Source organism: Seriola aureovittata, chromosome 1 (assembly GCF_021018895.1).
Source record: "Seriola aureovittata isolate HTS-2021-v1 ecotype China chromosome 1, ASM2101889v1, whole genome shotgun sequence".
Taxonomy (NCBI): Eukaryota; Metazoa; Chordata; class Actinopteri; order Carangiformes; family Carangidae; genus Seriola; species Seriola aureovittata.
The window spans coordinates 20,584,028-20,598,235 of NC_079364.1; the positions used below are offsets into that span (position 1 = coordinate 20,584,028).

The following is a 14,208-nucleotide window of genomic DNA, read 5'->3' on the forward strand; positions in this document are numbered from 1 at the left end:
ATCGGTCACAAAACCAGAAAATCATTTTCGCAAATGGGTTTGAAACCAAGACTGGAGTAAATCTTATTAAAAGAACAAAGTCAAGCACTTCACACATTTATTTGAAAGACCAGTCATACTTTGCAGTTTTTGTCAGGATACACGTCTCAGAAAAGACACTCAGTTACTGACATTCATGTCATATACAAAATATAAGAATATCCAAATATAACCACAACTACTAACCTGGAGTAACAGGCTAAAGCTGCCCATCATGTGCGATTATATAATAACCACTTTCAACACCACTGGTAATTTGAGTGGAAAAGATGGTACAGAGGGTGACAGGGAGAGAGAGATAGAAAGACAGAGTCAGTGTAAAGCTGCTCTGATAAAAACATTTTTTGGATTTTTCAACTTCTCTATACAAGGAGTGGTGCATTTACATTCTACTAGCTAACTTAAGAACATATCTTTGGGATATACAATCTCAACAGTTCACAAATAGACATACAAACAGAGGAGAACAAAGTAAACAATGTATTAAAATGCGCTACACAAGGTATGTACAGCAAAATATGCAGTTTGGAGCATAATAGTTGTCAGAATACACTAAAACTAGAATTACTGCCTCTTGGTTGTATGCTTCCACCAACCAACAAAGGTGCAGGAAATATGGTCACGGTCTCCCCTTCCCAAGTTTAACATTGAATAATGGCCAAAAGTGTTTTTCACACAGTGAATTTGACCTTTGACCATTTGGATATAAAATGTCATCACTTCATCATTTAATCCTATTAGATATTTGTGTTAAATTATGTCATAATTAGTGTATGAGTTCGTATGTTATGGCCAAAAACATGATTTGTGGGTCATAGTGACCTCAAACTTTGACCCTTGCCCACCAAAATCTAATCAGTTCATCCTTGAGTCTAAGTGAACGTTTGTACCAAATTTGAGGAACTTCCCTCGAGGTGTTACTGAGATATTGTGTTGACGAGAATGGGACGGACGGACGGACGGACGGACGGATGGACGGACAGACGGACATGCATACGGACAACTCAAAAACATAATGCCTCTGGCCCTGGCTGTCTCTGGAGCAGAGGCATAAAAAAATACTCAAGAAATACACGAGTGGAGATCATTGGATTAATATGATCTCATTAGTGATGTTTGCAATTTAACATTACAACTCAACAACCAGAGGAAAGCTCTGCCGGAACTTAAGCTGGCAGAGTGATTGTAAGACAAAATACAATTTAAATAAAATACCAGATCAAAGGAAGCTATTCTATGCAATAATATCTCAACTGTTGTTTTGTGTTTTCCAATACATATTGATACTTTATGATATATTCTTATTGCCTGTTTAAGATACTGAATTATGTGAGCTCTCGGACACAGTAGTACCAGTAGTCCACAAAGAATTCTGAGCCAAACTGTCACAAAAAGGCCACAGGCAACTCCTTGATCTCAATGCAAGTCTAAACAAGACCTGCATGATGTAAAATATTTTATTCAAGTTTAGAAGCTTTGGTAAACCTGTGAACGATATTGTCAATCCACTAGGTCCCACTTTTATCAAATGATCAGATGAAAATAAAAGCAACAGAAAACAAACTAGAGAAGTTCTGTATTGGCTCAGATTCTCCACAATGTGGTCTCCATGTGGAACTTAAGTAAACAAAAGGGAAATAAGTAAAGAAAAACACCTGATATACAGTATTTGTAACATAAATAAAACATGAAACTCTCACATGGATGTATCAGCAAGAGGCTAGGTCCTCTTTCTACAGCATATGGCAGCTGAGTTCACGACACAAGTCTCACATGAATGAATTTTAAAGGCAGAGTAGCATGTGTGAACCCAACAAGCAGCAAATGGTAAAACAATTAATAAAATAAGAAAAACAATTGGAAAAAAGAAAACTTTAGGGCATGTGCGTAGGCCCACAGTAAGGCAAATAGTAGAGCAAAAATATAAAATCAAACACACAAAACGGAAATTCAGTAACACTAAGTTCACAGTACCTCAAAGTGACTATCTTCCAGAGAGAGCTGGCAAGATGCCCGACCAAAATGTGTTATGCAGTAATGCACATACATTTTGTTGTGCATCAATGGCCTTTTACAAACATTAACCATGGGTAAATAGTTCTATTTAAAAAATTAAGTTGAAGGTTCCCTCTTTGCAATCCAGCAAAATGAAAGAGAGAACCACATGAAATGACATTGGTTGAAAAAAAAAGGGTTAGCTTAATTTGTAAAAATTTTCTTTGGTGGTGCTCAAAGGGTGTAGGTCCAACTAGTAAAATTTAGTACAAGAGTTAATATGTGATGTGACTCAAGTGAAGGCCTGAATCAGTCTTTGATGACGATTTAGATTGTTTCATCCCGGGACACAGGCCGGCCAAGCAATTCATTATGTAAACACCTCACTATAATACAACTGTGCTTGAGAAAAACTGGGTTTCATCATAAAGCTGCAAGTAATCTAGTCAGTACTGTTGTAATCAAAATGTCTGTTGCAGCATTAATATATTTTAATTAAACTTAACAGCCAGCTTGATAGCCAGTTCATTCAAAATAATTCCATGTATGTATGCGTATATGTATGTTTTGACTTAAATAAAATGCATGTGCCTTTTTTGGAGTAAAACTGGCTTCATATTAAAGCTTTTATGTGCTTTTAGGAAGTTTTAGTCCCTGATTCCAAGGAAAAACTTACACTTTTGGTCACATTGCTGCCTATGGTTTGGTATAATGATACAAAAAAACATTAAATATAGCCACTGTGTTGAGTAATTAAAAAAAAATGTGTAATCGGTTTGACAGAGTGTATTTGTGAGGAGACACGGTTGATGAAACCCTTGCTAGTGAAGAACTTGGCTGAAAGTTTCTTCTAGTAGGCATGCTATCTTGTTTTGGTCCAACTGTGAAGAGAACACAAACATTTTCAGCAATGACAGACGCTCGAAATTCAAAACAACAAACAAGGGATAGAACTGTTGTTATCCAATAAGAGGATGGAGTTCTTCATTATGAAGAAAGTCTACATATACTCTCACCCACAGAGAGATGAAGTGACTACACAACATGAGAGTGGGTTTGTGTGCATTTTTTAGTGAGTGGGCACCAGAGTACATGCAGTAAGCGTGCATAAAGCTCTTTAAGGGGAAAGTGAGTTGGAGGGTATGTAGTAGCATCAGGGGTCACCACGCCTTTTAAAATCACCTGCATTTTCAAACATTTTGCAGAAATAGCACATTCACCTACAGTGTCAACCACACAAATACAAGCACATACACACACAGTCAATGTGAATCTCTCTTTACCACACCAAACACCCACCTCACTGATTAAGCCCAGCTGCACCAACTCTCCAGCCAACTCTTGAACATTCTCCTCTGAAACACACATGAGCACAGTTAGTTACAGTAATTCATAACATCAGCTTCACATCAATTCTACCAGTCACCCATCATCTCTATTGAAGTTATGCAAATACTACAACACACGTACACCTGCACCTGAATAAAGGTCAGGCTTAGGGTAAATACCACATTCATAATAATGTAGTCCAGATGCAGCTTTTAAATCCAAATCCCACCTTAAACACAATAAAAAAAATCACCAAACACCAGCTACTGCCGTTGCTCTCTGCACCTGTGAACCCATTTTGTATTTTCATAATCCCATTTTTATATTCCTGTGGACATCTAGCAAAGCATTCATTAAGTGACATCCAATACAGTTGAAAAAGGACGGAGTACAAAATGGGACTCATCTGGCAGGAAAATAAAAAAGCCAACATGTTTCAACCAGCATGGTCTTCATTTGGGAATGATATGTTAAAACATGTTGGATTTTAAAATATTCTTCTTGTTATTGAAGGCTTATCAACTTAATGGACAGACGCTTGCAGTTTCCTCTTCTTTAGAGTGTCCATAACTTTTTTTCTGGTCTAATATTTTTTATACTTTTTCCATTGTTGTTCTATTGAGCCTTGTATTTGTCCTATAAACCAAATGTAAGTGTAAGTTTATCCACTTTTTTTTGGTTAATCTTAAAATCTGCTGTAAATTCCAGGTAAGACTTCTTTCAAAACTCAACTTTCAACAATCATACAGGACCAAATACAGTTTATCTTGGAAAAAGCAAATATTAAGATTTCAATAATGTCAAGAATCCATGTTGCAATGCATCTACACAACCTTTTGTAATATAAAATAACTCATGCTTTGACTGAGTCTGATTATAACGAATAAGAACTCACTACCTTTGGTGAAAATATAAGGCATGTTGAGGGAAAGTTAACAGAGCAAACAACAGAACTACATCAACAGAGGTGTAAACAACATATATGCAAGGTTAAATTATGCAAACATAAGGAATGCTGGATTTTACTTTACTACAGGAAAAAACATTCACAACAAACCAGATCTGACTTCCTGATATAAACTCTTTTTTTAACTTCCGACGTCTACTTTGTCCTAAAAACTTTAAGATATACAAACTGTACATAATCCTCCTTTCAATTCCTGACCTGTTTTTGTAATAAATGGATTTTGATTAGTGAATGAGTTTTTTTATTATTACTTTAGTTACCACACCAAATTAGGACATTCTTTTCCTGTGCCTAGTGAGCAGAGGAGTTGTCAGGGTCTGCTGATTTTTAATAAGCTAGCTGTCAATTTACAACTGAACAAGGAATGTGGCTGGAACAAGATAAACAAGTGGAGGAGATGGAGCATCCAACAACTCTGACATTAACAAAAGAGAAACACAAGCAGCCAACAGCCATATGCCAAAGGGATTGATACTGAAGCAGAGGGAGAGAGTTCCTTGCTGATTTGTGTCTATTTAGTTTTGAGAATAAAAACACGCCTCAGTTGTCAATGCACTGAAAAGGGTGTAGAAGAACCATGCAAAAGGCCAATGGGGTGACATTTAAGTGGGTTAGTTAGCTAGTGACACTGCAGTGTGACTTTGGACTTTGGTGTGGTTGATAAGCAAAGCTTTGGAAAGAATATATCCTGATATCAGTAGGAGGGACTGTTTACAAATAGGACAGGGTGTGTCTATGAGGCTGATTTGTGTGTGTGGGTGCGCATGGATGTGAAGTTCCAGTGTGTGTGCCAGTGGTATTAGGCTGTTGGTATTCAAGAGGAAGAAGAAATACAATGTAAGAAACAGGAAGAGAGGAAGGGCAGAAGAAAGTCCAGTGGTCCAGTGAAAATGTCTAAGCATTTGATAGAGACTCTGTGTGTGTGTGTGTGTGTGTGTGTGTGTGTGTGTGTGTGTGTGTGTGTGTGTGTTTGTGTGTGTGTTTGTGTGGGTGAACGAGAGACAGGGAGATGAACGCCTGGGAAAAGATGGTCAGATCGCGACACAGGAGGTGACAGCTGTCAGCTGCAGCCTTTCACTGGCCTGGCATTCCCCACACGCCTGCAACATTATACATGCCTGCCATACCTGTGTGTACATGTGCACATTGGATCATACAGACTGCATTATTCTGACCATGCAGCAGTTGTGTTCTGTGTTATTTCCTCATTTGCCTTCCTTTAGTCTTGTCTGTGACAAAGCAGTGAGATGCAAATCCTGAAATATTGATGTATATTCTAAAACAAATAAGTGAAGTAAAGTTGTAAAGACAACTCCCTGTTGTTTTACAAGAAAACATTAAAAAGGTTTTAAAAGCTACTATGGCCATTAACAATTCAAGTATGTAATCCAAATAAATTGGTCCAAAATAGAGGTGCATGGTTTTCGTGACGCACAGGGCAACAGTCGGTCTCCCTGCCTAAAATAGTCTTGCATACTGTATATTGTGACGCCATCTGCGTTTCAAGCTCTCTCTGGAATCTCCCTCTCACTTTGCTACATGACAGTCCACACATATGAAGAGATACTGTATATTAAAACTGGGAGTACAGGGGACTGAGCTCTGCAGTAATTGATACAGAAACAGCCTTATCAGCTATTATTACCTCTAATCATGTAATTCTATCGAACTTCAACTTCTTCTTCAACCCTAAACACAAGCTGTAAAACCAAACCGTCTAAATGGACAAAAGGACCACACGTCATAAAAACAGAATGCAAAGAGTTGATCTTACGAGGTAACATGTCACAGCTTAGATGTCTATTCAGTTTGTCCTCCAGTTTCAGCAGTAATGTTAGCTAAAAGAAGAGAAACAGAAAATTTTTTTTAACTTTTGTACACCTAGGAAACAAATAGTTGGTATAATATCATGTTGTTGGTCAATGAGGGGAAGCTTAAATGTTGCATTCTGAATTTGTTAAACAATAAATGATCAATTTGTAAATGTTATTAAACAGACTCACATGAAACTTTGCTCCTTCCTCAACAGGTTCAGCATTACACTGCATATGAATGACCTGCAGGAGAAGTATGGTAATCTAAATATGAATGGTTTTCAAATAGTGTTGGTAAAATTTCAGAATACTTTTCACAAATGTGCAGTCTATATTTCGAATAAGAGATTGATCATGAAAATGAGGAACTTTAGCGTCAAGATCATTACTTGTGAAAAGCCACCATTGTGACTGCATTTTTTAATATGCGGTATAGTTTGTTGTACGCACCCGCCGTGTCTCAAGCTCTGCAGGTTCAGGGGTGGGGGATTTGACCAAGGGGATGACAACAGGAGATTTAACCGTCTCCTGCTGAGGCTGCTGAGGACAGGGCAGCCCGAACGCTGTCATTGGATAAATACCATTCCTGACCCAGGGAGGGATGGAAAGACAAAGAAAGGGAGAGGTGGAGAAAACATGGAAGACAGAAAGCATGAATGGGATGCATGTTATATAAAGTAATTACAATTTGTAAATAGACTGAGGATGGAACAGTAACAAATTTAAGAAGAGATTAAAGAGAGATGTGCAAGGTGATAGAAAACTGAATATTGATCCAACAAAATCTCCAGTTAAACTAAAATACACATAACGAAACAAAAAAACGTGTCATGTGTTTTATATGAACCGTGTCTGTCTTAAAATTTCATATGTTCAGGTAACCAGGATGGATACATTACTGTACTTTGTCTAAAAACTAAAGAGAGCATACAAAGATAGTCACATAGTCCATTACTGCCCCTGTGTGGCCAAATAGTGTTGTTGTATCTTTGGGGCTTAATAACATAAAAAGCTCACCTTAACAACTGAGCTAGTTCAAACCCTCACAGTACACAACACTGATTTGCTTCTCACCTCACATCCTCCAGGAATTTATCAAGCTCCAAAGCAGGAAACTGCAAAAGCCTACAGAGGAATAAAAGGAATCTCACTTATTATACAGTTTGAGGTATGAGGACCAAAGAATTTCAAATGCGATAGTAAAATAAGTAATAAAATTATTAAGACAGGTGATTTTGACATTTTTTTTAATGTTGTTACTGTGTTTAACTTATGCCTGCCATTTTATACTGGAAAATATATCTTTGTGCACTAAACAAATTAAGAATTTAAGAATAACATCAAAGCTGTTGTTTTTTGTTTTGTTTTTTGGCTACTGTATCTGTGCCGAACACCACTGCCACATAGATACTGGTTTCGGGCACTTACTTGAGCTGAACATCCTCTTTTGTCTCAGCGATGACCAGGTTGGGGTCCAGGTTTTTGGTCATCTCCTCTAAGGCATTTTCAGGAATCATGTCTGGATATTTATAAATCATTGAAGAATTATTGAATAAGGTTGACTTTTAGGATAAATATCTTAAAATTGATACTTGAATAAGTTTTAAGTGTGTCTCTGTATGGAAATCATTCTGGTATATTATAATGTGAACTCAGTGGCCAGTTTATCATGTGACCACTCTTTACAACTGTGATGAGCAGAAAAACACGCACAACACGTTGAACCTTGAGGTGGATGGGATACAACAACAGAGGACCATGTTAGGTTCCTCTCATTGTCAGCCAAGAACAGAAATCTGATGCTGCAGTGAGCATGGGCTCAACAAAACTGGACAGTTGAAGACTGCGAAAACGTAGCCTGGTCTGATGAATCTGGATTTCTGCTGAGGCTGCAGATGGTAGGGTCAGAATTTAGCATCGACAGCATGAGTCCATGGACCCAACCTGCCTTGTGTCAACAGTCCAGGCTGCTGATGGTGGTGGTGTAATGGTGTGGGGAATGTTCTCTTGGCTCACTTTGGGCCCCTTAATACCAATCAATTGTTTGAATGCCACAGCCTATCTGAGTATTGTTGCTGACCATGTGCAGCCCTTTATGACCACAGTTCACCATCTTCTAATGGATACTTCCAGCATGATAATGCACCATGTTGCAAAGCAAAAGTTGTCTCAAACTGGTTTCATGAACATGATAATGAGTTCAGTGTGCTTCAGTAGCCTCCCCAGTCATCAGATTTGAATCCAGTAGAACGACTTTGGGATGTGATAGAGCAGGAGATTCGCATCATGGATATGCAGCTGACAAATCTGCATAAATGATGTGATGCAATCATGACAATGTTTCCATTGTTTTGTGGAATCTATATCACGAATAATTAAGGCTGTTTTAAAAGAAAGGGGCGGACAAATCCAGTATTAGTATGGTGTTCCTAATAAAGTGCTGTGTGAGTGTAGAGCAACAGCCGCATTCATTTAAGTTCACATTTTTTTGTCCACACAATTGTACAATGAACTCCAAAGAAAAATATGTTCTTCACAGTGTGAACTGCAGATGTAGAGATGCTGGCACCTGCAAGCACGGCCCGAAAGTGTTTATGGTAGTGATCACTTACTAATTTGTGGTTAATTTGATTTTCTTTTTGTTAAAAGCCAATCAAAATTTGCCTGGATCACCAACCATGCATCTGAAATATATACTGTATATATAGAGTATGAGCCATTTTACATCACATTGTGATGGACAGTTATTTACGAATCGGATGCACAACAAAACTTAAAATTTCTTTTTGTGTGTGTGTGTGTGTGTGTGTGTGTGTGTGTTTGTTAAAGACTCACGTTGGTGACTGACAATGCAATGTGCAGCGAGCAGTTTTAGCAGTGGTACTTCAAACAGAGCCTGGTTAAACAGCAGCTCTCTGGCTGTAGGCCTTGTACTGGGATCACACTCGAGGCACTTCTGTATTAACTCCTACAAAAACAAACATCTGTGTCACACTTTTCAAAGAATTGGCAAAAACTTTTCAAAGATAAATCTGGTATGATCTTTAAAGATACTCATGAACATGCAAACACATACTCCTCTCTCTTTATCTTACCCTCTGCAGTGGGTCCTCCAGTAACTGTATTTCACTGTTTATGGCCTCCTGAGAAACATTAGAGGACTCTCCATTCCCCTGGATCTCCAGGAGTGCCATCTGCAACACAGCAACAAACACATTAACATATTGCTTTGAGATAGGGCTCAGGCCATTACATTGTATTATGGGTCTCATCTCACCTCTAATGCACACATGCCGAATGAATAGATGTCTACAGCTGTGGTGACATCATCAACAGCTACAAAGACATAAAGAATATAATTTCGACATCATGTCATAAATCATTTTGTGAGAAACCATATACTTTTAATGACTTTAATGAAATTAAGAGATTGCCTATTCCTAAAAGCAGCACTAACTTGTAAGATGTAATCCAATATATCTGTATCATCCAGTTTATTCTGGAGGTCAGGAAACTGTCTATATCAGTAACAACAGAAATAACAATAAAGTCTCATTTTGGTCATGTCTACCTCCATACTCTGGAGCAAAGAAGTGCATGTTCTTCTGTTCCTCACGACAAGTCTTCACATGGTTGTTAATGGTGTCTGGAGCAACTGCAGATGAGGCAGGGATACAGAGGATATGTTGAGAAGTGAGTATGAAGCAGGAAGATGTAAAAATAAAGACCAAGGACGTAGAGAAAGACAAGAAAGAAATAATGTGATGGAGTCAGGACCAATTAGTACTACATTTACATTGTGCAAATTATCATGAATGTTTGGAAACTGTTCTTTAGAGGACAGGGAGTGCAAGAGATAAAAACAAAGTGCATAGATGCTGTTGTGGCCAGCATTTTGTGTACACACAACAGTGGTTTTCTAAACCACATAACACACCACCACTTTGTTCACATCTTATGCAATGCAGAGTTCTTTTTTGGTACAAGACAAAAGCAATATTGCTATAATTTGTGTCACATGGAAAGTCTTTACTGTTTTGTTAAAGTGCCAAAATTGTTTAGTTAAAGTGCCAAAGTGACTGTTACTTTTGTACATACAACCCTGGTACTTTGGGATCATTGAACTTTAGCACACCATTATGTGAAATTTCCAGCCTTTAAATCCATAATTCAGCAACATTCGATGCCATCAACAGCGCTCCAGCTCCACTACCTAACACAGTGGGAGGAAACCGGTGTAATTCTATACCTGAGCCGATCTTGATGAGCCCGTTGTGCTGAATGAAGATGGTGTCACAGGTCAGGTTGCCATGGATGATGGGTGGGTCACATGAGTGGAGATAACTGCTCAATAGAAAAAAAAAATCACAAATACATACAAAGAACATAAAAAAGAGTTGAGATTATTTTCCACTTGTGTACATTTTCCCGAGAAGGCCCATACTGAATTTAACATGTCTGAAAAAGGGAGACCAACCTGAGAGCAGAAAGGATCTGTGTGCACCATCTCTTCCAAGCCTGTAGGACCATACATCTTATCAGAGCACTTCCTTGCTGGTTACCAGTATGGATTAACTATGGCTTGCAGTATATCAAGGGGCCAAACGCTACACGGGACATCTGCAGTTTCTTTCTCTTTTGCTCACCATCATGTAAATGCCAATTAATTTGTTTATCAGACTGTTCAAACTGCCCGTCACTCCAGAAAGCTTATCTCATTCAAGATACGAAGCTCATTTAAAGAAAAAAAACATTCATAAACCCTTATTCTATCAAAAGTGCATTTACAGTCAGTTATTACCTTTTCATTCATGCTCTTGTGATTCTTCTTTGTCTTCTTCAGGAACTGCTTCAAGCTTCCTGATGACATATATTCAGTGATGAAAATCACCTGAGGAAGAGGAAGAAATAAGGGGATAATAGACATTGTTCAAATGTAAATTTAAAAAAAAGGAAGATTGGTTTCATTTTGAAAATGGTGATACTATTTATGCAGCTGACAGGAAGAAAATTCAATAATGTCTTGCAAGGCCAGAGACTCACCCTAGCCCGGTTCTCCTTTGTGTCAGCCCAGTATTTGTGAAACTTCACAATATTTGCATGTTCCAAATGGATCAGGTTATCAAATACAGCCTTCACTTTCTCCTAAACACAAACAAAAAATATGTATAAGTATGGCACAATTATAATAACTTAATAATACATTTTACTTTTGCACTGATGCTTCTGTATCTGGCTGATGGGTAATACAGTTTGAAATAACTATTTATATTAAAAAATCTATAAGGAATTACACTTTTCTCTACAGTAGAAAGTGTTTTAACCAACAGATGTCTCTAGTAACCATTATATCTAGGTTTCCAACTGAGCTGCCCATTATTATTATTGTCAAAGTTATTTTTAATTAAAATGTTACATAATGGATCTATAAGGGAGTGGGGCACTTCAGTTTCACTAGCATTGCTTGACACTGGTTTTCCCACATTGCATTGACCCTGAGCTACATCATTTTCACTACTATAACTATCACTAGTTTATGTCTTCTTTTCTAAAAGAGAAAGTTTCACCTAACCAATCTTTATATTCTTTTAGCCTGTACGTGTGCATTAACTACTGAAGCACATAAAGATTCATGAAAGTAAGTTAACTGTGCATTCTTTCCCCTTTTTTACATTTTGAGATGAGATATTGACCAAAACTGAGATGAGTTGACAGAGAAAAATATGTTTTGTTAACGGCCCATCTATATTCAATTAAATGTACAAGTCAAGAAAACATGACAATCAGTTTATAATCACCAAAGCGACTATCTTTAACATTTTACGTCTACTCTGTAACACTGAGCCTCACCTCCAGCAGTTTGAAGTTCTTCCTCTCTGAGATCATGACTTCATTCCAAACTACCTCCACCCCTTCCTCTGTGTCCATAGCCAAGTATGCAGCATCTATCCCAGGCACATTACGCTGATTCACCTATATTTGAGAGGAAAAAAATCGCATATGAGATCATATATTTAAATTGTGAAATGTAATACAAGACACAGAACAATAAGTTCTGGAAAAATATAGAACAACAGAACAATTTGTGAGAAGCAACGCTTTTCTGCCCATACTAAAATCTCTTGATAGGATAACACACTGGCTAGATTGAATGCAGCATTGCCTTGATGTTACTTGATACTTATGACTTATGAAGTGTAAATAACATGAAAAAGGGGGATATTGACAAAAGAAAATCATACCATTATAGAAAATACTATAGTTTGATTGTTTTGACATGGATAAAATAACAAAATATTCCATATAATATCTTATTCTTAACTAGAAGAAAATGATATGGTTTGAAACAAAAAACACATGTGCAGCAATGTGAAAGGATGAGCCAAGACTATTGCATCCATCAATCAAATTAACTGAGCTTCATGACGTAACCCTTGTCTACATACTCAAAGGTCAAGTCACTTTGAATTTTGACTGAAGAGAAATGTTTTGTCTCACAGGGTAACTTTTAACTTAATGATGGTTTGAACAGTTCATACTTTATCCATTATTTTCACCTGATACTATCAAAGCAAAGCCTCCTAACCCCCTTTACCTCCTCCCTGCGTTTCTGCCAGCGGCCACAGGGACTCTCCTCCAGAATTTCTGATTCGTCTTCACTCTCATCCTCATCCTCCGTTGCTGTGGGAGCAGGAGGCTGTATGGAGGCCACAGATGCTCCACCTTGTACCTGTTGAGTGTTACTAGACATGTGTCCTGCTGTGACATCTGCCTTTTTACTAGCTGCAGGTGAAGCTCCTTTTTCTTCTGTCTCAAACATCATGACACAATTTCTGCTGGCTTTCCTTCTCTAGGCTCCTGTTCCTGAGCTGTAACAAGCAAGGAAGCCACTTTCTTGCTCGCCCCCTCCCAGTAAGAGGTGGTCACATATCCCTCTTCTTCTCTGGCTTGGCTTTCAACAAGGTAGAGCTCAAGGAGGGAGGACTGTAAACAAATGACACATGTTAAAGAAGGCTTGTTTTAGGGTGCTACTGCTACATTTGATAACAACGTAACAAGTATAATCTTTCCTAACATTAAGTAGTACTTTCCGCATAGGTTAGTTAACTTCTGAGCGACAATTTAGGCCGTATGCTTCATTGGTAGGTTAGACTCTTGAGACAGAGAGCCACTACTGTGACAGAACACCAAAAGTGTAGTCAGTCAAACTAACCAGCTATTGTAGCTAACTTTCCCTCGGCTAGCAAGCCTATGAAAGGTAAATAAATAAATACCTAACACAAAGTTTACTTGCAATATACAAAAATCTTACCGTGGAACAGAAAACTACCAGTGAATGAAAAGCCCTCGGTTACATAATGACGAAAAGACAGTAAAATTAGACGCCTTTAGTCAAAAATGCTAGTTCGTCATAAAAATTTGTTGATGGGTTTCAAGTCCCTTTCTCCTGGCAGAAGTGGGAGGGGCGGGCAGAACTTGGGGAGCGCTTGTTTGCGCGGAGAAAACGCAGTGGTGTAGTTACTACTAAAACATGACAATAAGTAGAACACACGGGGTTGAATGACAAATATTACATTGAATACACCGTTAAAATATTACCACACACTAGCAAATGTTATTTTACTTAACTAACTTTAATGTTCTATCTATGCGCTCTAATCTGTTGAGTCCTGAGTACATATAACGCCCCCACAGCGCATTGTGCGTTTGTTTAATGTCCAGCACAGCGCCGGTAAAATAGCGTTTGGTAGACAAATTTATATTATTCAGCTACAAGTACTAAATCACTTGTAATATATAAAGACTTCATAACAACACGCTTTTTGGCCAAAGCAATAAAGGGTAGAATTTTTTTGTCTTTTAGAAGCACAGTTACCGACTCAATTTCCATGCAGGAGCTCAAATCAAGCGCACTCAAATATGGTTCTGCTGCTGAGCGGCGCCAGACCAATCAAGATAGTTCCCCTCTCCAAGGCCAGTTTGGAGGCATCGGTTCGCGAAAGGGCCGTCTGCTTTACAGCTATGTAAACAAGTGTTTATATCTCACATAGCGATTTAAGTAAA

At 38.1% G+C, this 14,208-nt stretch overlaps 1 protein-coding gene across 1 annotated transcript; it reads right to left on the bottom strand.

Moving 5' to 3' along the window:
- Positions 1-80: 80 nt before the first annotated feature.
- LOC130172209 (nuclear receptor-binding protein-like) lies at positions 81-13,762 on the bottom strand. The gene is made up of 18 exons (XM_056380733.1): positions 13,457-13,762; positions 12,740-13,128; positions 11,995-12,117; positions 11,188-11,289; positions 10,946-11,035; positions 10,622-10,662; positions 10,394-10,488; positions 9,716-9,799; positions 9,422-9,480; positions 9,240-9,338; positions 8,980-9,112; positions 7,573-7,663; positions 7,219-7,269; positions 6,595-6,730; positions 6,334-6,387; positions 6,105-6,168; positions 3,334-3,389; positions 81-2,915 (listed from the first exon to the last, which is right to left on the bottom strand). Exons 2-18 carry the CDS (start codon positions 12,965-12,967, stop codon positions 2,856-2,858), a joined length of 1,566 nt encoding a protein of 521 aa, XP_056236708.1. The 5' UTR covers positions 12,968-13,128; positions 13,457-13,762; the 3' UTR covers positions 81-2,855.
- Between the last annotated feature and the right edge of the window lie 446 nt (positions 13,763-14,208).